Source organism: Panthera uncia (genome assembly GCF_023721935.1).
Source record: "Panthera uncia isolate 11264 chromosome B3 unlocalized genomic scaffold, Puncia_PCG_1.0 HiC_scaffold_1, whole genome shotgun sequence".
In the NCBI taxonomy this organism is placed as follows: Eukaryota; Metazoa; Chordata; class Mammalia; order Carnivora; family Felidae; genus Panthera; species Panthera uncia.
This window is the reverse complement of record NW_026057582.1, coordinates 95,945,845-95,973,022: the sequence shown is the minus strand read 5'-3', so window position 1 is coordinate 95,973,022 and position 27,178 is coordinate 95,945,845. Positions and strand designations below refer to the sequence as shown.

Here is a 27,178-nt window from a genome sequence, read left to right as displayed (position 1 = left end):
GAAACCTGTTGCATTTCTGTACACTAATAATGAAGTAGCAGAAAGAGAAATTAAGAAAATCCCATGTACAATTGCACCAAAAATAATAAAACCTAGGGATAAACCTAACCAAAGAGGGGAAAGACTTGTACTCTGAAAACTATAAAACATTGATGAAAGAAATTGAAGATGACACAAATGGAAAGATATTCTATGCTCATGGATTGGAAGAACAAATATTGTTAGAATGTCCATTCTACCCAAAGCAATCTACAGATTTAATGCAATCCCAATCAAATACCAAGAGCATTTTTCACAGAACTAGAATAAAAAAATCCTAAAATTTTTATGGAACCACAAAAGATCCTGAAGAGCCAAAGTAATCTGGAAAAGAAGAACATAACTGGAGGTATCACAATCCCAGATTTCAAGATATACTACAAAGTTGTATTAATCAAAACAGTATGGTACTGGCACCAAAACAGACATATAGATCAATGGAACAGAATAGAAAGCCTAGAAAAAAACACACACTTACATGGTTAATAAAGCTATGCCAGGGAGGCAAGAATATGCAGTGGGAAAAAGAAAGGGTGTTTAACAAATGGTTTTGGGAAAACTGGACCATTTTCTTACACCATAGACAATAATAAACTCAAAATGGACTAAAGACCTAAATATGACACCTAAAGTCCTAGAAGAGAGCACAGGCAGTAATTTCTCTGACATTTTTCTAGATATGTTTCCTAAGGCAAAGGAAGCAAAAGCAAAAATAAACTATTGGGACTACATGAAAATAAAAAACTTTGAATAGCAAAGGAAACAATCAACAAAACAAAAAGACACCAAACTGGAGAAGATATTTGCAAATAATATATTCAATAAGGGGTTAATACCCAAAGTATATAAAGAACTTAACACAAAAAAACAAAACAAAAAACAAATCTGATTAAAAACAGGCAGAAGATATGAACAGACATTACTCCAAAGACACACAAAAAGATGCTTAACATCACTCATTGTCAGGGAAATGCAAATCAAAATCACAATGAAATATCACCTTACACCTGTCAGAATGGATAGTATCAAAGAGACAAGATGTAACAAGTGTTGGTGAGGCATGGAGAAAAAGGAACCCTTGGGCACTGTTGGTGGGAATCCAAACTGGTGCAGCCACTGTGGAAAATGGGTGGAGGTTACTTGAAAAATGAAAAACAATTACCATATGACCCAGTAATTCGCTACTATTTACCCAAAGAAAATGAAAATAAGAATTTGAAAGGATATATGTACCCCTATGTTTATTGCAGCATTATTTACATTAACTGGAATGTGGAAGCAACCCAAGTATGCACTGATAGATGAATGGATAAAGAAGATATGGTATGTATCTACAATGGAATGTTACCCATAAAACAAATGAAATTCTGCCATTTGCAACAACATGGATGGATCTAGAGTGTATAATGCTAAGTGAAATAAGTCAGTATAAGAAAGACAAATACCACATGAATTCATTCCTATGTAGAATGTAAGAAACAAAACAAATGAACAAAGGGAAAAGAGACGAAAAACAAAAGTCTCTTAAATATAGAGAACTGGTGTTTGCCAGAGGGGAGGGAATGGCTGAAATAGGTGAAGGGAATTAAGAGTACCCTTATCGTGATGAGCACTGAATAATGTGTAGAATTGTTGAATCACTATATTGTATGCCTGAAACTAATATAACAGTGTATGTTAATTATTCTGGAATTTTAAAAATGATAAAAAATAATTAAAAAAGTAAAATAAAAATGGAGTCACTTGCCCCCATTGCTGCAAATCAGGATATAATTGCAAGAATCTGAACTTTAACCAGTCAATCTGGAATTTTCTGATCAGCACTAGTGAGGTAAATTGCTTGCTAGAACCCCATGCTTCCCCCAAAGGAAGGTGACCTTGCCTGAAACAATTCTTCTTTCTCCTTTTTTCCTTTCTTCCTTTCTTCCTTCCTTCCTTTCTTTCTTTCTTTCTTTCTTTCTTTCTTTCTTTCTTTTCTTTTTTCTTCTTCTTCTCCTCCTCTTCCTCCTCCTCCTCCTCCCCCTTTTTTTGTTTATAGCTTCTTTGTCCCACCCTGTTTCTGCCTATAAACATCTTCCATTTTGTTTAGCCTCTCAGAGCACTTTTCTGCTGGCTAGATGGGATCCTGCCTGACTGTTAAATAAAGCCAGTTAAATTTTTCAAGTTCACTCAGTTGAATTCTGTTTTTTAACACATAGAATCAGAACAAGGAGAATTAGTTTGAATAGAATGTTTCATGGCATCATGCAACCAATTGTACACAACAGGCTTCCTCTTTCCTATAAGGTTTGTTTATAAACCCTAAGGCATACCTCACTGTAACTAACTCTCCAATAAAACCAGGTTTATGCTTCAGATAATGACCACATTACCAGCATCTTCTCTTTGTCATTACCCATAGTTTTTGAAATGTAATTCCCCTTTCCAAAATGTTTTATTTTTTAATTTATTTTTTTTTCTAAAATGTTTTAAAGGCATATGATGACCCTATGGCCATCTTAAAATAGTCTTTTTAAGGAACTACTTTTGACAGTATTTATACTTCGTTTTATCCTTTTTATGACCTAATAAACATGTTTTTTGTTTAGTAAACAAAAAAAACAGTACAATAATAGAAATAGTAAACTCAATAATTTTTAGCTATTATACATGGTAAAAACCAATCAACTTATTTGTTCAAATATATTTATTAGATTTTTGATGGGGTAAACTAGATTTCTGATAGTCTTTTAGTTTATAGCTAAAAGAGAGGCAGACCTAAACTCACTGATAAAATATTACTTTGGGAAGATAAACTTCGTTTTATTTGAAGCTGAGAGCTCATGCTGTATTTGCAGTAATGATGAGTCAAGAAATGGAAGTGAAATGTCAACAATTCTGATAATCATATAAAGGTAGGAAAGTTTGCCTAAAGTATATGAGTTTTTGTTTTTGTTTTTTCAGAGCCAGGGAGGGGCAGAGAGAGAGGGAGAGAGAGAATCCCAAGCAGGCTTCCTGCTCAGCACGGAGCCTGATGTGGGGTTCATCTCACAACCATGAGACCATGACCGGAGCCAAAATCAAGAGTCCAATGCTTAACCTACTTAGCCATGCACGGGCCCCTCTGAATTTTTTACCTAATGTGTTTAAATATTTTCTACAAGAATGAGTTGTTCAAACTGTTTTCTGAAATGAAATCCTTCTTTTTGGAAAAATTACAAACTCGTTTGTGTTTGTTTACTTATTTGTAAAGTAAGTTACAAATTTGTGTATTTGTTTACTTACTTACATTTTAGCATATTCCAAAAATGTATTGCTTTATGTTGTATATCTCACAAAGTGGTGAATTTCACAGTCCAAACTCTAAAGCTTCTTTTAAGTTGTTTGTATCCAGATTCTAAATATACTATAAGCTGGTGAATAATTCTGTATATTGTCTATCCATGCTTTTGATTTTATACAGTTTAGTTTTTTTAGTCTATATTAAAGAAACATTACTCTGTAGTTGTCTTCAACTACATTTTATCTTTAGAGCTGATTAGTACAGGTCAGTAGTTCACAAAAAGTTATCCCATCAGAATACAAATAGGCTATATTATCCTATCTTTTAAAAAATAACCTTTGGCCCCATATGTCTACTTCCGGCTTCCAGTCTATTTCTCTGTTCAGTTTACAGCAAAACTACTAAAAAGTACCACTTCCATTTTTTCTTAAACCTATTCCATTAAAGTTTTCCTTTCTGTGACCTCACTAAAACACTTCTCCTTGAGGTGACTAATGTTCTCTGCATTGCCTATTTGTACCTTCAGATCTCAATCCATGTGTTACCTCTCAAGATAATTTCACACAGCTGGCCTCTTGAAACAAATCCTTTACTTGGCTTTTGGGCATCAGTTTGCTAATTTCTTCCTCCTTCACTAATCACTTCTTGATCTCATTTGTTTATTTATATTCATTCCCATGATTTCTAAATGTTGGAGTTCCCTAGAGTTTAGTCCTTTGGTCTCTTTTCTATGAATACCTTATAGTCTTATCTGGCCTCATGATTTTAAATAATATCTTCGTGTGGATGTTGTTCAAATTGATTATATTCAACATGGGCTTCTCCCTTGAACTCCAGACTACATGTTCAGTTGTCTCACAACAGCTCTACTTTCCCCAGAGATTCTCTTCACTTCCTTCAGGGGTTTGGTCAGACATCAACTTATCAGAGACCTTCCCAGACCAGTCTACCAAAAATAACTCCTTGCTTAAGCACTCCCTTTCCCCCAACCCTATTTTATTTTTTTCCCCATAACATTTATCACTTGGCATATTTTATATATATTTATAGGCATACATAAATATTTACGTGTAACTATGTATACATAATTTATATATGTACATTTATACATGTATGTAAATGTAAATATATGTCTATATATATATGTACTTACACACATATATATCTATACTTTTTTTTGAGAGTATTTACTTATTCTGAGAGAGAGAGAGAGAACGAATCCCAGGCAGGCTCCACACTGTCAACACAGAGCCCAACGTGGGGCTCAAACTCATGAACCGTTAGATCATGACCTGAGCCAAAATCAAGAGTCGGCCACTTAACCTACTGAGCCACCCAGACACCCCTCTATATATATGTTTTTTGGTCTCTTTTTCCCTACTGGAATTTACCAGAATCTAAGCTCCATGAGGACATGCTCTTAGTGCCTAGAAAATCCCTGGACTTTAACAGGCACTAAATGACTATATAGTGGCTATTGCAGACAATGTGCTTGATTCTGAGATACTCATCCCACCTGAGAATTTTAGCAACAAACAAAAAAGGGCCTAACCACCTGCTATAGTAAGAATCTTTAGGTTAATTAATATATAGATTCTAAATTTTAAAAAATTGACTTCACTTGCCACAAATTGAGTACCTACAGTGAAGGGGGAAAACAGGTTGTATAGATTTTGTGGAGAAAAGGCAACTAAACTCAAGTTTTTTTAAAATTTGCAGTATTCACCTCAATATCTTGTCCAATGCCCTGATTTTTGGTGTTTTAGAGGAGGTGAACAAAACTAATTTTTGTTTATGTCATTATCAAATAAGTTTTGAGGTGTTTGGAAAAATCTTATGAGGCAGAGTTTGAAATATTTTCTCAAATCAAACCATTTTTTTATAAATAGAAGATACAAATTTCTGATCCCCTAGCAACTCAAGATTATTTTTTAATTGATGTTAATATCCTGAATCTGACACTAATAGGGAAAAATAAGAGCAGTGATTTTTTTCATTAAAGGTACTCAGACTCAAGTGTGGTTTCAACAGATGGCAGCTGAAATAAATAAATCTCTGTATACAGTGGAATTACATAGTTTAAAGAATAGTCTGTCATCCACCACTGCTTACACTTTGTTAAGGATATATCAAATTATTTGCGTTTATAAAAAAGTACCGCATCTCTTACATCTTTGTACTTCTACGTATTGCTTCTTCTTCCTCTACTGATCTTCCCTTTGATTTGGTTTTACCTTTTCCAGGATGCTTCTCCTGATGTCCTTGGTCTCAATTTGAGCAATTCTGTCTTTGTGTCTGAAAGACCTTTTGCATAATTTACATAAATTATCACATTTTATTAATTTGCTAATCTCATTCCTCTAAAATATTACTCATTGAAACAATAAAGGGACTGTCTTTTATTTCTGTGTTCCATTTGCATTAGTGACTGTCATTAGCAAGTGTTCTATAAATACCTGCCAAATGAATGAATGAATAGCAGGTCCTCTCTTCTACCGGCCTAGCAGTGGAAACTAACATTCCCCCAGGTTCTAAGCCATTAGTTGAAATAACAGAAAACTGGGAAATTACTGGTCAGTCTTCCTTAATTCAATTTTTTTTCTTAGTGCTCCTGTGTTCCTTTGTCTTGTTAAATATATTCAGTGGACACGTGAGATCCTTAAAGCCTTTTGAAACTTTTGGAGAATATGTACTAAATAATGTACTAAATGTGTCTACTTTTTATTCTATTTTGTACTAAAACGCATCCACCTTTTATTCTATTTTGTTTTTTTTTTTTTTTTTTTTTTTTTTTTTAATTTTTTTTTTTTAACGTTTATTTATTTTTGAGACAGGGAGAGACAGCATGAACAGGGGAGGGTCAGAGAGAGAGGGAGACACAGAATCCGAAACAGGCTCCAGGCTCTGAGCTGTCAGCACAGAGCCCGACGCGGGGCTCGAACTCACGGACCGTGAGATCATGACCTGAGCCGAAGTCGGACGCCCAACCGACTGAGCCACCCATTCTATTTTGAACACATTTTAATTTAAGAAGAAGTCACTGTCATTCAGTTATCAGTTCAAATGCTTTATTTCTTAAAAGTTTTCTTTTAACTAATTCAAATGCTTTTCTAGTCCAAATTTGGTATTCTAGCCTTAGATTTAGAACTCACTTTTCCTGAGTATATTTTCTCTTAAATATACACAGGAATATATTTTCATAGAGTGTGTTGAAAATTAGGAAAATCAAGTGTTCTGGTTCTGTCAGGTGCAGTATTTAGAGTATTATTTTGATAAAATCCAGTAGCTCTGATATGGCTTGAAAATACTTGTTCCTTTGGACTATAATTGCAGGGAAAAAACTGTGGCATAGGTAAAAATTCACCATAATTACTTGAACTGGTTTTGTACATAATCATCTTAGGTTTTGATAGTGAGGTAGCTGTATGGAGTGTCTTTGGGTCCAACATACATGAAAACACAGGATTTCCAGGGTTCACACAAGGGGGAAGTTGTTCAGGTTTCATTTCTGTGTCTGAATTTGAAGCTGAAGCACTTTTCTTGTCCTAAAATATAAAGATATAAAATTATTGTCAATTATAAAATTTTGGGGGAAAAAAACCCCACCAAAATTAAACTTAACACAATAGTGTCTTATACCACTCATAAAAATTAACTCAAAATGAATGAAAGATTTAAATGTAAGACCTAAAACCATAAAGCTCCCAGAAAAGAACACAGGGGAAAAGCTCTGATTTAGGTCTTGGCAGAGTTTTTAGATATGACGTCAAAAGCATAAGCAACAAAAGCAAAACTAACAAATGACACTGCATCAAACTAAGAAGCTTCTGCATAGCAAAAGAAGCAACAGAATGAACAGACAGCCTACGGAATTGGAGAAAATATTTGCAAACCATATTGATAAGGGGTTAATATCCAAAATATACAAGGAACTCATACAACTCAATAGCAAAAGAGAATCTGATTAAAAAATGAGAAGATGACCTGAATAGACATTTTTCACACATAAAACACACAGATGGCCACCAGGTACTTGAAGAGGTGTTCAACATCATTAATCATCAAAGAAATGCAAATTAAAACCACAATGAGATATCACCTCACTGTTAGAATGGCTAGTGTCAAAAATATTGGACAATATTGGGGAGGATGTGAAGAATAGGGAACCCTTGTGCACTATTGGTAAGAATGTAAATTGGTGTAGCCACTATAGAAAATAGTATGGAGGTTCCTCAAAAAATTAAAAATTGAATTAACATGTGATCCAGCAATCCCAGTTCTGGTTATATATCCAAAAGAAGTGAAAGCACTATCTTGAGGAGATCATTTGCACTCCCATGGTCATTGCAGCACTATTCACAATAGCCAAGAAATGGGAACAATCTTAAGTGTCCCATTAATGCATGAATGGCTAAAGATGTAGTATACTATACTCTCATGTATACATACACACATGAATATTAATCAGCCATTAAAAGGAAGGATTCGGAATCCTGCCATTTTGGACCACGTGGAAGCCATTATGCTAAATGAACTAAGTCAGATAAAGAATACTAGATTCTCACATATATATTAATCTAAAAGTTTAGAAAAGTCAAACTCATTGAGGGGTGCCTGGGTGGCTAAGTTGGTTGAGGGCTGACTTGGGCTCAGGTCGTGAACTCACAGTTCATGAGTTCAAGCCCCACATCGGAGTCTGTGCTGACCACATGGAGCCTGCTTGGGATTCTGTCTCCTCCTCTCCCCTCCCCTGCTTGCTATCTCTCTCTCAAAAATAAACCTTAAAAATTTTTTTAAAAATAAAAAGGTCAAACTGATTGAAATAGAATAGTGATTGCCAGGGGATGGGTGATGGGGGAAAATGGAGAGCTATTGGTCAAAGAGTACAAACTTCCAGTTATAAGAGGGATAAGTTCAGGGGATCTAATTACAGAATGGTGAGTATAGTTAACATTACTATATTATATACTTGAAAATTGGTAAGAGAGATTTTAAATGTTCTTGCCACAAAAATAACCTTAATTATGTGAAGTGATCGTCAAAATAAATAAACATTAAAAAAATAGATGTACTTGTGACTGGTTATAATCTTGAAAAATAAAAAGGCGCTACAAGTTGAAATTAACCTGAGTTAAAATCTTTTCCTCATAATAACATCCTTAAAAGCTACCTTTTTATGTAACAGTACTATAAATCATATTCAATCAACTTTTCAGTCAACTATTAATGTTCTACTTGAAGAGAGCCCTTAATAAACTTTTTGGAAGTATTTTTCTGTGAATAAGGGATTTAAAAATCTGAATCAAGTTTAGTGAAAAGAGCACTGGAATGCTGGGTCTGGCCTCCTGGACTTGCCAGGAACGTGAGAACCTGGGTAAGTCTGATTCTCTATGCTTCAGTTTCCTGCTTGTAAAATAAGAGAGCCTGGATTATTTGTTCTTTTAATTATCATCTAATGACTCCATTTATCCCACAGAACTTGTAAAGTTTGTAAATTTATAGTTTATAAAATGAGGTAGTATCACAAAGTAGTATACTATGTTCTCATGCTGTGCCTGTTTTAATGACATTCATAAGGCAAAGTAACTTTTCAGAAGAGCTTCTTTAAATAATTTTGAGAACTCTTGGATCTTCCTGAAAATCCAACCCAAGAGCACTTGTTTTGCTGCTGTATTTGAATAAAGGGAAAAGCCTTTTTCTTACTGTAAATTTCCCTGTTGCAAACATAGGTGTTAGAAATGAAATTGCTGGTCTTTTTTTTTTCTTCTTAAGTTCTCCAGGTTAACTATTCATTTTTTTAAAGACTGATACTGTAATTGACAAAGGTCTGAAGTGTTTGGTTATTGTTCTATTGTCTTGGTATCTTGAGCTGAAAGACTTTAATATTTGGCCTCAGAAAAACTTCATTGCTCAGTTCTTGGGAATTAGAACGTTATTTTATGAATATTTATCTCATTGGAACCTCCAGCTACTACTGACCCAGCCACCTTTAAGTCCTGCTTCTTTCTTAACTTGTCTCATCAGGAACAAAATCTTAGTAGTGCTTTACTACCTACTAATAACATGGAGAAGTTATCTGAAACTAGAAGTCCTTTATCCATAGTAGTGTTCTCTTGTACAGTCCTTCTCTTACTTTTATGTACATATGAAATATACAGGAATCTAGTTAAACAGTAGATTCTGACTCACGTCTGGGGTAGGGCAAAGATTCTGCATTTCTAACAAAGTCCCAGGAGATGCTTAAGCTGCTGATCCCTAGATGATGTTATGAAAGTTGTGGCTAAGCCATAGTGAGGAGTTAAAGAGGCCTCTGGGAGATAGGCAAAGGAGTGTGGGTAGAGAGAGGGCCATAATCATACCTGCATGGCTTATTTCCCAACAGACTAGTTGGGAAACTTGCTACTTGTGTACCTTCTGCTTTAAGAGTTGTAAAGAGCACCTCTTAGGCATCACCAGTTCTGTGTTCTGATATTAGCACTAATAGCTAGATGACTGATGAAATTATTTTACAAGGATTCAAGTTCCTTGTCTATAAATATAAAAGGAAGGAGCTGGATTAGATGGTTGTTTTCTAATCTGAGGACTCAGATATCAGGACCCTCCAAATGTAGCAATAGCAACTGTTAAAAAACAAAATTCAACAAGGTAAATTTGAAGATCTAATTGGCTTTATTAAGCAATTCATGAATCAGGTAGCATCCCATCAAGTAAGTGGTGGGTAGCTCTGAGGAGTGGTACAAAATGGAAGGTTTTCATAGGAAGGATAAGTTACTAGCAAAAGAAAAGATTGTTTCAGGCAAGGTCACCTTCCTTTAGGGGAAAGGACAGAGGGTTTTATCATGCAGATTACCTCATTTTCCTTTGGGGGAGGGAGAGGGTGAACCAAGGTGACAGATCACCTGATTGGTGCTGACTATAAAATTCCAGATTGATTGGTTTTAAATTCCTCTTATGGAGTGGCTTAAACTGCAATTAAGTCTTGGTTTGCTATCCTGGGGGCAAGTGATTCCACCTTGGCCCCAGGTTTTCTTTTTAACAGATCTAAGTGATTTTGTTATTCAAAAAGCATAAAGGGATATGCATATTTACTCATGATAAGGCCCTTTATTTGTGACAAGTTAATAAGTTATAATAAGTTAATAAGTATGTTCTATTATCTAAATAGGCAAAAAATTTTGGTAGTTTAAAAATATAAAAATAAAAATATTTGGCAGCTTCTGGAACATGTAAGATCTAAATCCTTCCAGATAGGAAGTTACATTATTATATCTAAATAACTTCATGGTAGTTGACAGGGTACTGTAACTCTGATTTTTAAAGGTTGTGTTAAATAGCAGATTGTTTATGTATCATCTATAAATTAATAAAAAACAAAACAAAATTGCCATAGTTCCTGTGGTTATGGAGATAAAATGAAATACAATTGAAGTGATATAAATGGAATCAGTTTTTATCATTTCTTTCAGATATACCTCAGTGCATATGGATGATGTTCCAGAATTCAGTTCTAAAGTTTACAGGTTAATAACACTACATTGTACAGTCCTTCTCTTAACTTTTATGTACATATGAAATACACAGGAATCTGGTTAAACAGTAGATTCTGACTCAGGTCTGGGGTAGGGCAGAGATTCTGCATTTCTGTATAGTATATATAAACTGTATAGTACAGTTTACTAATACTTCATATTCATAATTTTTTTGAGAGAGAGAATCCCAGGAGAGAGGCAGAGAGAGGGAGAATCCCAGCAGGCTCCACTCTGTCAGCACAGAGCCCCATGAGGGGCTTGATCTCATGAACCATAAGATCATGACCTGAGCTGAAATCAAGAGTCAGAGTCGGATGCTCAACTGACTAGGCCACCCAGGTGCCCCAGTATATTCATAATCTTGTAGGAAGCTGGCAAACCTAGAAGTAGACCTCATCAGATCTTGCTACTTATTCTTTGTGACACTGCATATTAGTGTTTTTTAAAAATATCACAGTAGACTGGATAATAGCAAGTCACCAGAATCCTATGGTATCTCAACAGGTCAGCTTTTCTCAAAATGTGTAGGTTTCTGGGGGTGCCTGGGTGGCTCACTTGGTTAAACCTCTGACTCTTGATTTCAGCTCAGGTCATGATCTCCTGGTTCATGGGTTCGAGCCCCAAGGCGAGCACTATGCTGACTGTGTGGAGCCTGCTTGGGATTCTCTCTCTCTCCTCCTCTCTTCCCCTCCTCTGCTCATGCTTGCTCTCTCTTAAAATAAGTAAATGAATTTAAAAACATTTTTTTAAAAAGTGTGTAGGTTTCTGGAGCACAGGAAAAGGTTCTTAGTTGGAAGGCGGCTGCCCTGTAACTTGTAGGAAACAGTAGCAACCCTAATATACTTTATGGACACCCAGTCAGGTTGCCCATAGCAACCTCAGTCACAGAGTACTCTTTCATCAAATCACCTGCTACTAAATTCTGATCATTGGCCCAAAATATAATACAGAAAATCAAATCCAGTCAAACTAGAAGACAAACTTTGTTGGCATAATTTGTACCACACAATCTGGAAATGTTAAGTGTCTACCTAAATCTTTTTAGACTTCCAGGATAATTAACAAATGTTTATAGACTTAGAAACAAAATACTCAAGGGGTGCCTGGGTGGCTCAGTCTGATTCTTGACCTCTGACTCTTAATCAGTCTAAGCAATTGACTCTTGATCTCTGCTCAGGTCATGATCACATTTGTGAGATCAAACCCCAAGTCAGGCTCTGCGCTGACAGTGTGGAGCCTGCTTGGGATTCTTTCTCTTCCTCTCTCTCTCTGCCCATTCCCGGCTGTCTCTTTCTCAAAAATAAATAAATAATCTTAAAAAAAAAGAACATTCATGGCTTTTACTTTATTCATGGCCTCACTGTAGTTTTCTTATTTGGGTTTCACCCTCTTCAAATCTGATATTCTTAAAATATAGAGTTCAAACTAGATACAATTAAAAACATACAGCCTCATACAAAGAATAACAAAAGGATTATTTTAAATGCTCTGCCAGGTTACACAGCAAATATTACTTAAGGATAAAAAGGTTAATTAAAATTGTAAATGATTTTTCTAAAATTGTCTTAAAATTACACTGTGAAATTGCCTTGAAAAGAATAAAAATCTATAGATAGATATTAGCTTTCTCACTAATGTACTTTTCAGTCTCCTCTGGAATTACAGAAAGTCAAGCCACTGTGACTTTTCAAAGTTCTTCATTATAAACACATGCACATTTAAAAAAAGATAAGAATAAGTCATTGAGATAATGAAAATGCCCTTTATGGAAGCTGTAATTGTAAAATTAAAATTTGTGTTTTCTTTTTTGGTGTTGTGTCACAAGTGATGTTAACTAGAGCAACACCAAAAGCAAACGAATAAAAAAACCCTCCAAAAGTCAAATTTTGGGGTACCTTTTTCTTTCTGCCCAGGCCCATCATCTCCCTTGTTAATCTTTTTTTTTTTTTTTTTTTTTTTTTTTGCCACAATTGAGGGACAAAACCTTAACTTTAACCTTAAACCTTAACTTTCTACTGCTTCCACCAACAGTAAATACAAGGGCAACATATCCTTTTTTTGGTCCTATCCCTTTTGAACAAGGCACAGTGTAAGAATGTAAAATTAACAAGGTACATTTTTCTCATTTACAGCCATCACCGCAGTTTGCAATGGGGTACGAGTTGCATAGCATCCCCAATCATTTTTATATTTTCAGAGGCAATTCTGGCTCAATGCAATGCACAATTACATCTGTATAGCCCAGTGGTTGCGTAAAAAGGTGTGGTTTTTTTTTGCGGGGGCGGGGGGTGGGCGATGCTCAAATTTACAGCAAGGAGTACCAGCGGTCAAAAACATTCAGCTCTCTGCCCAAACCCACCCAGTCGTACTCGGTCATTCTCGGTATCTTCCTTATTTTTTCGGCAAACGTAGTCTTTCCCCGCAGCGGATGGTAAGAAGACCAGCGAGCATCCAGGGGACGCGGCCTTTTACTACATCCAGTTAAGGGAGGGAAGAGAACGTGATCCGCTGGCTGAATCAGTATGTACCGACTAATCCGCCTAATCCAGGGAGTAGCTTTCGGGGTGAAACCGCGAATCCTTTAGAGTGGTCAGAGCAGCCCGTCTCCTTAGCAACCGGCCGCGGCGCCTCTCCAGCGCCGGGGCCCGGATGTTGTGAGGATCGCTGCTGCCCCGCCTAGCTTCCTGCAGCCTGGCAGCGGCGGGCTGCACTTCTCTTCGGGAGTCGTAGTTCTTCCCTCCTCCGGCGCCCGACATGAGGAGCAGGCGGGACTACGAGTCCCGGCATGCGTTGCGTCGCTCCGCCGGCCACCGCCTCCCGGCTGCGGACGCCTGCGAGCAGGTTGTTGTTTTTAAGAGAGGCGTCACTGTGCTCGGAGCTGTGACCGCCGCCACCGCGACAGTCAGCGCAGTCGGGCGGAGGTGGCATTGCTCGTTCAGGTACGGCCCTGGGCGGATTGGGACCCCGGGAGAGGAGTAGCGGCCACCGGTCCGGGCCCTGACCAGCACCCTCTTCTGCCGGAGGCAGAGGCGGGGTCTTCTGTGAGGCTGGGGCTGCTCGGACTGGGGTCCGCTCCGGCGGGGGCCGACTCCTGGAGCCTGGTGTGTGCAGGCGCGCGCGTGGTCTCGGAACGCGAGTCCGCAGCCCCCCGGGCCTGAGCCGGCCTTTGAGGCGTCGGGTGGCGAGGTCCTGCAGCCTCAGATGCTCGCTGGCAGACCCGAACGGCGTGTCCGGGGCGTGGGGTAGTTTATAACCCGGGGGACACTCCTTCCTTCACCGGGCTGGCTTGGGGCGCTTCTCTGTCTTGATTGTTGAGCATCCATATGGTAAGATGTTACGTGCGTCACCCGGCCGGGTTTTTCATTCGGTCCATCTTTTTTGGTGACGTTTGAGCCCCGTGATGCCAGGAATAGAAAGATTAAATATTAAATAATGCGGCTGAGATTTCTGCTTATACGCCAGGCTGACAGTGGTCAGATATCCTTTCTTACTTATCCTCTTCCCCATCCACCAACCCACTGTAGTATGGTCTTCCTAATGGATGGATAACTCCCCTGTAGCAGCTGTCCACACAATTCCTTGTATGCGTTACATATTTATCTCTGTTTAATGAATCCAGCTCTGCCATTGGGAGCGCCAGTTTTAATGAACTCAATTAGGGTACTTTGTTGAGGGGGTGAAATTTGCACTGTTTCACAATTGCTTTATGTAGAAACGACGTGAGGCTCTCTTGTAGCAAGAAAGGTAACTACTTGAGTCCTGCGAATTTTAGATTTGCCTCCTCCGCTAAGGTTACATCCATTGGATAACGCTTGAAATCCTTGTTAGTGCTTCATAGTTTAAGGTTTGAATCTTATTAGGTCCCACATTTCTCAGAGGGATCTAATTTATCCCACCTTAAACGCTAGTGTGAATGGTTTACTATTCTTTGCTGAGCTCTCATCGTAAAGTTGAAGGACGGGAGTAAGGTATTATTTTAAGCATAATTTTTAACCCTTTACACTAAGAATAGGATTCTAATTAAAGAAGCAATTAAAAAATCATACTCATAATATTCAGGGGTGTGGGAAATATTACTTTTTAAATGAAAACAGGTTAGAAAATAGTATAATTCTAATTGTGTAAACTGTAAAGCTAGAAGTGATCAGAAATAAGCTCAAAGGATAGTTGTAACAGTGAGTAGATGGTGAAACTACAAATGACTTTTTCTTTATACTTTCTGGTATTTTCCAAATTTTCTATGGAAAAGAAATTAATTAAGCAGCAATTCCAGTTAACCTTTTAAACATTACTTTAAAAAGCAAACAAGGAACAACAAAAACATACACAAAGCTCCTGCTATTGCATCCACAGACTATATGAGTAACAATTTGAATGTAAATTATTTGTGCAGAAGGGGCGTTAGGTGGATTAAAAGGAAAAAAAACCCTCACATATGACAATAATTCTTATTATTTGTACATGTCATCTTTTATTTTTAAATCTGTTTTCATTTTGTACAATAAAATCAATGACAGAAGTGCTTAGTCTTGCGTTAAGGCAGTACAATCTTGATTATTCCTGTAAATCTATCAGGTGACAAAAGATGGGCATACTAATCTGAAAAGATCTGGAGATAGGGAAAATTTGAATTTATTATTTGTAAGCATTTGCCAGTGGAAATAAAGAAGTTAAACAGTAACAAAATGTGGGCTTTTAAAGCTTGTTTTCATTGAATCACTTTGAGTACCATGTTTAATATGTCTGATATTTTGGATTATGCTTACTTTTGTTTTATTTTCTATTATGGATATGTCTGTTATGCATGGAAAAGAAGCACATTATTTAGCCCACATTTGGTTTTCTGTCATAAGGAAAGGGTCACATTGGTCTTCTATAGGAATATTCTATCTATGTTTGCAATGATCAGTCCTGAAAAATTGAGATTTAACCTCAACTCCAAGTGTCCATTAACTGTTAATAAAAGATCCATTCTAAAGCTTTTTGTTTTTCAAGCTATAGTAGTCATATTTTATTTTCTTAGATTGTTGTTCTTTGGAGCTTTGCTTCCTCCTCAAATTCCAAATCCTTTTCACTATTTTGTACTTTTTAATTTTGTATATTTTGTGTATTGTGTTGCCTCAATATCTTACTAGATATTTGGGTCCATGTACTGGACATAAGAAACATAATTGATTAACATGTTTGAGTTACTAACTGCTTCCACGGTACTGTAGTCTAAACTGTGTAGTTGTATTCTTATCCAAGTTAAATAAACATTTAAAAAAGCTAGGTGAGTATGAACTGCTAAGATCCTAGAGCAGTAGTTTCTGACATGTAAAGAACATGGACACAGCAGCAAGGCCTGTTAAGCCCAGGATATCTTAAAACAGAAAATGCAGACTCATCTAACAATGCAGAACTACTAGAGGCTGGATTGTTTGCATGTTATGTGTGGTTAGGTGAGGAAGTTGCCATAATGTATGTGATAACTTCTATTTTCAAGAACTTCCTTGTGGCAGTTTTACAGTTTTGACTAGATTAAAACAATTTAGAGATATGAATGTGTTTCAAAGGATATGTCCAATGTATTGCATCAGATAAACTTGAAAAAAGTTTACAGTTTGAGTTCTAAGATGAAAGTTAGCCCTATAATGTGAGAAGGATTGCAGTTAACTGGTAAGTTTAGGGATTTTCTTTTTTTAAAAAAGGGCTTCTGGTGTGTGTTTAAAGAAGGGCCAGTAGGGTTTTCTGAAGGAAGTATTAAAAAATGAGTAACGTGAGTCAAAGATTTTCCTCCTTCATTACAGTAAATCAGAAATCTAATTTTTCTTTAGTGTTTGTCCATAAATCACAATCCTAAAACCTTCTAGTTCATGTTACCAATGTGATGACATGTAAAAAGAGCATTGGATTGGGAGTAAGGATGTTTAATGATGTTGAGCACATAATTTATGAGTCTCTTTTGTTTCCCTGTGTACATTGTACATAATAGCTGGTTGCCTTACTTCTTAGGGTATTTGTGAAGATTAAATCAGATATGAAAAAGACATTACTTTGTAAGTGGCAGAGTGATCTATGCATGCATAGTATTATTGGTCTACATAAAGTAACATTTACATAAAAATATATTATGCATTTGAAGTGTGATGATAATGTGATAATGTATTTTTTGACAGGGAAGTTTGATGGAAAATGTCAAATGGGGTATTACTTTGATATTTTGGTAGAACTTTTGGCTTTTTCTAGGTTGAAGGAAACCTGGCCCTTGTCCTGACTGTGACTTTGCACTCTTCTGCATTAAAGGTCCTGAAACTTTAGTGTGCTTTTATGGTTGGGCTTTAAATTTTGGTTTTGATTTTTTTTTTTTTTAATTGCACATCATATCATTCTAACTTCTAACAGTAGGAAGTGGATGTTTTTAATGTTCTAAATGTGTTTAATGTTCTAAAATGTTGGTTTAAGTTGATTTCATAACAGGCTCATAACAGTGAGCTTACACTGTATATGAAATCGTAGGTCCTCTGAGAGATACATTGCATGTGTAAGCCTTGGTCTTTCAGAAATAGTTTACAGCTTAGACACCTTCTTGGGAAATCAGTGCTGCCTATTATAGCATCTGACCCTTGAGATTAACTTCAGTAAGATGGACGTATAGAATATTAAAGCAAAAAAGTCTTTTAGAAACTTTTTAAGGACTGTAAGTAAATGTATATGAAAGTGAAAGGCAAAGAAATACATTATGTATCCTGGGTTGGTAACAGCTGTTTATATGATTAGTTGATAAGTCAGTATCTTTACTAATACTTTCTAATATTACTACTAAAAAGTAACAATGGATGTATATTTAATTCTATATTTTTTAAAATGGAAAACAAGAAAAGTGTAAAATCCCTTTGTTTTTCATAAAATTAGGACAAATTAAAGAAAAAGTATAGATATATGATGAATATTTATTTTTTAACAAGCAAAAATAAATTATTTTTAAAAAAATTTGAGAATAAAGGAGAACAAAAAGACAAAACCCAACAGTTTTATTTATGTATTTATTCATAAAAGGGAAAAAGGGGCCACCAGAGGCTCATGGTCCCCAAGTGAGTATGGAGCCTGGTCAAGTTTATGTATTTATTGGCTCTTTTGGGCTCTTCCAGAATTAAGATATAACAATCTCAGATTTTTTTCTTAGAATGAGAATACTGGTGAAGGGAATGTTTACATGCTAACAGACATCTTAATTTCATCATAGTGTTTGAAGTTTGAATTCATAATGTTTACCTCATTTCAAACTTTTTATCAAAGATGTGGCTTCTTTTAGATTGAGGCAAAAATAGAATACTTTTATCTTTGAATATGGCAGTAGTTGCTTTTGTTTCCCTGTTTGAGGGATGTTACATCATAGAAGGAAATTTGTGAAGAAACTGTGTATTGATTCACTTCTTAGAGAATTTATTTTCTAGATCCAAAGGTTAATCTGCTGTACTCTGCTGTATGTAACAGTGTTGGTGCCTCTTTTTGGGTGTGGATAATGTGAAATTACTACTCTGTTCTAGATTTTTTCCCAGATACCTATTTTTAGTGATAGATTTCAGTGTTTTAAATGAAATTCCATTCCATTAGAACTAGGAGAGGGTTACTTACAAAGATCGGTTATGTTTATCTTTGCCTCCACTCACATGATGAATATAGTAACCAAGAGTCAGGGCAGCCATAGGACCCACATCTTAATGGTGTAATTATTGCACTGTGGACTCGTCAAAGCCCTGAGTAATGCTGTCTTCTCTAGTGTCAGTTTTCCACAGTAAACTTCTTATACCTCAGATAGTAAACATTTTTCTATGACTCCCTTAAGCCCTTTAACTTGTTTTGAAGAAACTGGTCATCCAGAAGATGATTGGATTTGTATCAGTCATATACTATGCTTAAAATTGGGTTTGTCTTTTCATTTTAAAAAAGCGTTTATTTTCTGCTGACTATAAAGGTAATAATGGTCATTGAAAATTTGGCAGATATATTACATATAATTTTAATTTTTAGATTTGAAAGATACTCTGAAATTTTAATGTCGCACATAGGTTAATATAAATAGCATTTTGTTATACATATTATTCTGTCTCGCTTTTTTTAATGATACCTCTCCATGCCAAGGCATGTTGATCTACTCAATCTTTTTTTTTTTTTTTAATTTTTTTTTTTTTTTTAACGTTTATTTATTTTTGAGACAGAGAGAGACAGAGCATGAATGGGGGAGGGTCAGAGAGAGGGAGACACAGAATTGAAACAGGCTCCGGGCTCTGAGCTGTCAGCACAGGGGCCCAATGCGGGGCTCAAACTCACGGACCGCGAGATCGTGACCTGAGCCGAAGTCGGCGCTCAACCGACTGAGCCACCCAGGCATCCCTCTACTCAATCTTTTTAATGGCTGTGTTAATTATAGATGCTACAAATTTTAATTTTAATAAATTCATTCTTGGTGGGCATTTTACTTTCTAATTTTATATTGTAAAAATTACTCTGTCAACCATTCTTACACGTGTGTATATATATATTTTAATTTTTAAACAAATTTTTAAATGTTTTTTTTTGAGAGAGAGCTTGTGTGTATGTGCACACACAAGTGGGTGAGAGGCAGAGAGACAGAGGGGGACAGAGGATCTAAAGCAAGCCTGGTGCTGACAGCAGAGAGCCCCATGTGGAACTGGAACTCACAAACTGTGAGATTATGACCTGACCCAAAGTTGGAGACTTAACTGACTGAGCCACCCAGGTGCCCCTTGTGTATATATTTTCATACTCATGTTAACATTTGTGTCAGATAAATTCCTAGAAATGAAATAAATAGGAAATGAAATGGAATTGGTGGGTCACAGGTTTTCTACCTATCAGTGAAAGGAGGGGCGCCTGGCTAGCTCAGTTGGAAGAGGATGCGGCTCTTGGTCTCAGAATCATGAGTTCAAGCCCCACATGGGATGTAGAGATTACTTTTAAAACTTTAAAAACATCACTGAAAGATAACAATATACACTTCCCCTGTGTGCAATGCCTATTTCCCGATATCTTATCCAACCTACTAACCTGTTTAGTCTTTTGTTAATTTGTTAGGCATTAAAATAATCTTGTTTCTCTTTTTACACTACTTTATGTGTTTTAAAAATTGCTTGAGCATGTTCCTTGCTAAATTTTCCACTCAGTGCTTTAACCTTTTTTCTTATTGGTTATTGGTGCATTTGAAGTGTTTTTAAAACTCTTGCATACATGTCTCAGATATTTTCCCAGTATATCATTCATTTTTACATATAGTTACTTTTGGCAAACAAGTGTATATTTTTATGTAATTTCCTTTACAATTTCTGGGTTTTGTGTAAAGCTTAGAAAAAGATAATCTTTTTTTTTTTTTTTTTTAACATTTATTTATTTTGAGACAGAGGAACCTGAGTGGGAATGGGCATAGAGAGAGGAAGAGAGAGAATCCCAAGTAGGCTCTGCACTGTTAGCACAGAGCTGTATGCGGGGCCCAAACTTGTGTGAACTGTGAGATCATGAGCTGAGTTGAAATCAAGACTTGGATACTTAACCAACTGAGCTACCCAGGTGCCCCAGAAAAAGATCATCTTTACCTCTGGATTATAAAACTGTTTTCCAATTTCTTAGATTCTTTTTGTTGTTTCATTTTGTACATTTAAATATTTAGCCCTATTTTACCAGGTGGTCTTAAAAGTTTTAAGAAGCTGTATATTAATAATGCTTATCTTTTACAAGGGAAACAAAAGATGACATTGAAAGTCTTTTGTAACATCATGTTTATGAACGTGGAGGTTGTGTTCCTGAATGATGCAACTTGGCAAAAACTGAGTTTTTTCCTTTGGGATGCAGGATAGGGAGAACAATGAAATTTGCTTTCTTTTTTAATTTGGAAATATTTTATATGAAAGTGGCTGTATTTCTGCATCTCTTTGATCCTCTACCTTCTACATCAACAGTGGGAAGCTTCTGTGCTGTGTTGTGAGCATCCAGAATGATAGCCAGCACTTAGTTCCATATTCAGAATTGCCTGTCAAATTTTTTGTTCCTTGATGCTTTTGGAAAGCCACTTAGTTTTGGCCTTTGCTTGCTGAAAATACGTTGCAAGATTTATCGGCTGTAACAATTTAAAAGTCCTACAGAAACTTCGTCTTTTCCTTTTTCTTTTCTTTCTTTCTTTTTTTTTTTTTCCTAAGTCTTTTTCAAATAAAAGGTTTTCCTGACCATTCTAGCCAGTAAGCCTTGAAATCAACTTCCCCTAGGGTAGTACTTCTGCTTCCCATAGCACAAAGGCTTACTGGCTGAACTGGTCTCCTAAGCTAGGTTTATTTATTGCTAGAATTTGGGGACCAAAATGAGGTCGACACTGTAGATGGTAAAAGTGAAAACTGACCCATCACTTAAGGTTAGACTACTTTGAAAAAAGAAAGCAAATACAGTGGAGAGTTCATTCCTCTCTATGAACCTATTGAAGTGAACCTATTGAAGACTACTTAGTTCCTTAAAGAGATTTCTCACCATCTAACTACAGAAATATTTATGTCAGTGTAACTTTTTAAAATGTGAATCTGCCAAATTACCATAAAGTATAGTGACAGAACCATCTTTATTAGACACTAAAAGCCTTAGATGACTTTTTTCTTGCATCACCCTTTTTCATTGATGATAAAAAAAACCCATCAACAACTTAAACATCCATTAATAGGATAATAAACTATGATAAATATAACACTACATTTTTTAGTCATTAAAGTCATTTTTGAATAATTTTTAAACATTAAGAAGTTTGTTAAACAGCTAATTGGAAAGAGTAAAGTAGGATACTTTTTGACCCCAATGCTTATATAAAATGTTTGGAAGGATGTATCCCAGGTACATTTAAAATTTGCAGGTATTTTCAGACCACAATACTATGAAACTCAGAATCAACCACAAGAAAAAAATTGGAAAGACAACGAATACTTGGAGATTAAAGAACATCCTACTAAAGAATGAATGGGTTAACCAAGAAATTAAAGAGGAAATAAAAAGTACATGGAAGCCAATGAAAACGATGACACCACAGCCCAAAAGCTCTGGGATGCAGCAAAGGCGGTCATAAGAGGGAAGTATATAGCAATCCACGCCTTCCTAAAGATGGAAGAAAGGCCACACATATACAAACTAACCTTACACTTTAAAGAGCTGGAAAAAGAACAGCAAATAAAACCCCAAACCAGCAGAAGACAGGAAATAACAAAGATTAGAGCAGAAATCAACGCTATCAAAACCAAAACAAAAGAACAGATCAGTGAAACCAGGAGCTGGTTCTTTGAAAGAATTAACAAAATTGATAACCCCCTAGCGAGTTTGATCAAAAAGAAAAAGGAAAGGACCCAAATAAATAAAATCAAGAATGAAAGAGGAGAGATCACAACCAATACTGCACAAATACAAACAGTAATAAGAGAATATTATGAGCAATTATATGCCAATTAAATGGGCAATCTGGAATAAATGGACAAATTCCTAGAAACATATAAACTTTACCAAAACTGAAACAAAATTTGAACAGACCCATAACCAGTAAAGAAATCGAATTAGTAATCAAAAATCTCCCAAAAAACAAGAGTCTAGGGTTGGATGGCTTTCCAGGGGAATTCTACCAAACATTTATAGAAGAGTTAACACCTATTCTAGAAATGGAGGAAAACTTCCAAACTCATTCTCTGAGGCCAGCATTACCTTGATTCCAAAACCAAAGACCCCACTAAAAAGGAGAGCTACAGACCAATTTCCCTGATGAACATGGATGCAAAAATTCTTAACAAGGTACTAGCCAACCGGACCAACGATACATTAAAAGAATTATTCACCATGATCAAGTGGGATTTATACCTGGGATGCAGGTCTGGTTCAATATCCATAAATCAATCAGTGTGATAACATCACACTGATGAAAGAATAAGGACCACATGATCCTCTTAGTAGATGCAGAGAAAGCATTTGACAAAATATAGCATCCTTTCTTGATAAAAACCCTCAAGAAAGTAGGGATAGGAGGATCATACCTCAAGACCTATGGCTAATATCATCCTCAGTGGGGAAAAACTGAGAGACGGTCAGGAACATGACAGGATGTCCACTCTTGCCACTGCTGTTGAACATAGTATTGGAAGTCCTAGCCTCAGCAATCAGACAACACAAAGGAATAAAAGGCATCCAAATCGGCTGGGAGGAAGTTAGACTTTCACTCTTCTCAGGTGATGTGATACTCTATATGGAAAACCCAAAAGACTCCACTAAAAAACTGCTAGAACTGACCCGTGAATTCAGCAAAGTCACAGGATATAAAATCAGTGCACAGAAATCAGTGGCATTTCTATACACCAATAATGAATCGGCAAAAAGGGAAATCAAAGAATTGATCCCATTTATAATTGCACCAAAAACCATTAAAAAAAACCATAAAATACCTAGGAGTAAACCTAACCAAAGAGGTGAAAAATCTTTTTTTTTTCTTTTTTCGTCATTCCAAAGGGATTTAACTCCGTTGTCTGTTAAACGAAGTTGTGCAATGGTGATGGAAAAATCAGTTTCAGAAGATCCTCAACGCCTTTTCCTCCTCCATGTTTATAGTATTGGGGGAGAAACCTAACTGCATTATTTGCTGAGCATTTATTATTATTATACCATTTTATAATTATACCGTTATTATTTTTAACAAGAGGGGGTTCTTTCCTGATCCTTTGTGGGGCATCCTGAAAACTGAAAGCAGGGAGAGAAATTACTTTTAGTCTGCTTTATTGTTGCATGAGAAAAGCTGAGAGAGTGAGATCCAGAAGCTGGAAAATTAATAAAGCAAAGATTCTCTCTTGGGCCTCAATTTCACTTCGGTGTAAGCTACTGTAAGGTATATATTATCCATGGATAACAACACTGAAAACTATAGAAAGCTCTTGAAAGAAATTGAAGAACACACAAAAATGGAAAAAATATTCCATGCTCATGGATTGGAAGAACAGATGTTAAAATGTTGATACTACCCAAAGCAATCTACATATTCAATGCAGTCCCTATCAAAATAACACCAGCATTCTTCACAGAGCTGGAACAAACCATACTAAAATTTGTATGGAACCAGAAAAGACCCCGAATAGCCAAAGCAATCCTGAAAATAACAACAAAAAAAACCCTAAGCTGGAGGCATCACAATTCTGGACTTTAAGATGTATTATAAAGCTGTAATCATCAAAACAGTATGTTACTGGCACAAAAACAGACACACAGATCAATGGAACAGAATAGAGAACCCAAAAAGAGATCCATAAACGTATGGCCAACTAATCTTTGACAAAACAGGAAAGAATATCCAATGGGATAAAGACAGTTTCTTCAGGAAATGGTGTTGGGAAAACTGGATAGTGACCTGCAGAAGAATGAACCTGGATCACTTTCTTACAGCATATACAAAAATAAACTCAAAGCAGATGAAAGACCTAAACGTAAGATAGGAAACCATCAAAATCCTTGAGAAAGCAGGCAAAAACCTCTTTGACCTTGGCTGCAGCAACTTCTTGCTCCACACGTCTCCAGAGGCAAGGGAAACAAAAGCAAACATGAACTATTGGGACCTCATCAAGATAAAAAGCTTCTGCACAGCAAAGGAAACAATCAGCAAAACTAAAAAGCAACTGATGGAATGGGAGAAGATACTTACAAATGCCATATCAGATAAAGGGTTAGTATCCAAAATCTGTAAAGAGTTTATCAAACTCAATACTCAAAAAACAACCCAGTGAAGAAGTGAGAAAGAGACATGAATAGACATTTTTCCAAAGCCAAGACATCCAGGTGGCTAACAGACACATGAAAAGATGCTTAACATCACTCATCATCAGGGAAATAAAAATCAAAAACACAATGAGATACCACCTCACACCTGTCAGATGCTGGTGAGGATGCAGAGAAAGGAACCCTTTTGCACTACTGGTGGGAATGCAAACTGGTGCAACCACTCTAGAACACAGTATGGAGTTTCCTCAAAAAATTAAAAATAGAACTACCCTACAATCCAGCAATTGCAGTAAGTATCCAAGTGATACAGGTGTGCTGTTTCTAGGGAGCACATACACCCCAACATTTATAGCAGCGCTATCAACAATAGCCTAAGTATGGAAAGAGCCCAAATGTCCACTGAAGGATGAATGGATAAGATGTGGAATATATATACAATGAAGCATTACTTGGGAATCAAAAAGAATGAAATCCTGCTGTTTGCAACAACGTGGATGGAACCAGAGTGTATTATGCTAAGTGAAATTAGAGAAAGAAAATCTCTTCCACTCATGAATGGTGGAATTTAAGATACAAAACAGATGAACATAAGGGAAGGAAAGCAAAAATAATATAAAAACAGGGAGGGAGACAAAACACAAGAGACTCTTAAATATAGAGAACAAACTGAGGGTTGCCGGAGGGGGCATAGGTAGGGGGATGGGCTAAATGGGCAAGGGGCATTAAGGACACTGGTTGGGATGAGCACTGGTGTTACATTAGGGGATGAGTCACTGGATTGTACTTCTGAAATCAATGCACTGTATGCTAACTTGGATATAAATTAAAAGTAAAACTTAAAAAATGAAATTTGCAGCAAATATAAACTGTATGTACCACCACTGTTGAGGAAGATATTCTTTGCCTGTTCCTTTTATTGCCTTTGTACATGCTCTTCATTTTGCCTGAAATACCCTCCCCATCTTATCTGCATGTTTTGCTTCTGTTTGTACTCATCTTGCGTTTTGCCTGATCAAAACCTGTTTCGAGCCCCTAAATGATAATATTTAAAACAAAAGGATTTAGAACAGTGTCATATAGTTGATGTTTAATAAATATTTGCTGAATGAACGTGAATGAATGAATTTATCTTGTTGCCAGAGGGCTGAAGCAACTTATTGAGGTAGACAAAATAGAAGAAGGTAACACAGGTAGAAGAGAAAAATGAGAGCATAATGGTAGGAAATATGAAATGGAACCAGGGATGAAGATATTCCTCTACTCAAAATATACATTATGAGGTCTATATTATTTACCAAGGCTAGGTATCAAGAGGGAAAACTCTTCAGTTACTGAAGCCACCTGTTCAGGATAAGCTCAGTTCTTCTAACACTAAAGTCAGAAATTTCTACTGATCTTTTTTGTGAAGAAGATGCTTGAAAATGTAGTGAAGTATGTGCTTACTAACAATTTCAAGGAACAAGATAGTGAGTTCAGTAGGACTTTTTTAAAGCAACTCTTGGGGCGCCTGGGTGGCTCATTCGGTTAAGTGTACAGCTTTGTTCCAGGTCATGATCCCATACTTCGTGGGTTCAAGCCCGGTGTTGGGTTCTGTGCTGACAGCTAGGAGCATGGAGCCTGCTTCGGATTCTGTGTCTCTGTCTCTCTGCCCCTCCCCTGCTTGCACTCTGTCTCTGTCTTCCAGAAATAAATAAATATTAAAAAACTTCTGAAAAAAAAATAACTCTTAATGTACATCAGTGGCATCACAACAAAGCAAAGTTGATGTTGGTAATGTTAAGGTGTGGCACTTTTATGAGGGCTGTCTGTGCTACAGAGTTAGAGTAAAATGCCTTTGCGTAGATCTGAACTAGACTTCACTGTCTTTAAGACTTAATTGAGAGCATCCTCAGTATTACACCAGGAAGGCTGGTCTCCTGATAGATACAAGAGTATTGTCTCTGACTGCTGAAAGTAAGATGAAGTGATACAGAAGCCAGCTCCAGCTGGAGACTTTCATTTTTCACAATAGATTTTTGCTATGCTTTTGTAAGAGGTCTTTTTAGAATTGAGAAGTACAGTAACATGGTCAGACCACTGGGGTGATGTGGCATTAGGTTTCATCAAATTTTCTTTCCTTGCTGCTAGAGACTTCATTTGGAAGTTGAAGAGTGGGTGAAATTGGTAGATGATAATGGATTTCTTAAGCTTTTCTGTTTCGACCTCTTCACTGTGGTAGGTAGTGATTTTAGTGGCTCTAAATCCCTTTTGAAAATACGCAGCATTAAAAAAAATACTCATAACTATGCTCAGTTCAACACAGGCAAGTTTAGGGGTGGAGCTAAAGTTGAAGCTCTTTATCAAACAAAGCCTTGAACATAATACTAACAAGCAGAGTAACTCAAGGAAAAAAGTGACACAAACTACATTAGGCAAGTTGTGCTAAGAAGTAAGACGTAAATGCTGTAAACTCAGGAGTAGAGACCTTTGTGTCAGAAACTGATCTAGGAAAATTTCATGAAGGAGAGCTGAGCATTAAGTATAGAAATGAGAAGAAAGGAGGAGGAAAGCATTCCAGGAAGTGTAACTTGATTAA

At 36.5% G+C, this 27,178-nt stretch overlaps 3 protein-coding genes across 6 annotated transcripts in view; 2 read left to right on the top strand and 1 right to left on the bottom strand.

Annotated features, from left to right (window-relative positions):
- DNAAF4 (dynein axonemal assembly factor 4) overlaps positions 1–3,463 on the top strand; it is a 70,254-nt gene extending 66,791 nt beyond the window's left edge. Inside the window, exon 10 of one of the 2 annotated variants that reach the window (XM_049613667.1) lies at positions 2,983–3,463. The gene's annotated coding sequence lies outside the window, so the exon portion shown is untranslated. Of the gene's footprint in view, positions 1–1,289; positions 1,886–2,982 lie in introns of those variants that run through there. The other variant, XM_049613666.1, reaches the window with a different exon arrangement.
- A 2,889-nt stretch (positions 3,464–6,352) lies between these two features.
- On the bottom strand, positions 6,353–13,657 carry PIERCE2 (piercer of microtubule wall 2). The gene is made up of 2 exons (XM_049613660.1): positions 13,190–13,657; positions 6,353–6,846 (listed from the first exon to the last, which is right to left on the bottom strand). Exons 1-2 carry the CDS (start codon positions 13,205–13,207, stop codon positions 6,499–6,501), a joined length of 366 nt encoding a protein of 121 aa, XP_049469617.1. The 5' UTR covers positions 13,208–13,657; the 3' UTR covers positions 6,353–6,498.
- CCPG1 (cell cycle progression 1) overlaps positions 13,632–27,178 on the top strand; it is a 42,454-nt gene continuing 28,907 nt past the window's right edge. For all 3 annotated transcript variants that reach the window (XR_007453825.1, XM_049613659.1, XM_049613657.1), the window contains exon 1: positions 13,632–13,769. The gene's annotated coding sequence lies outside the window, so the exon portion shown is untranslated. The remainder of the gene's footprint in view (positions 13,770–27,178) is intronic.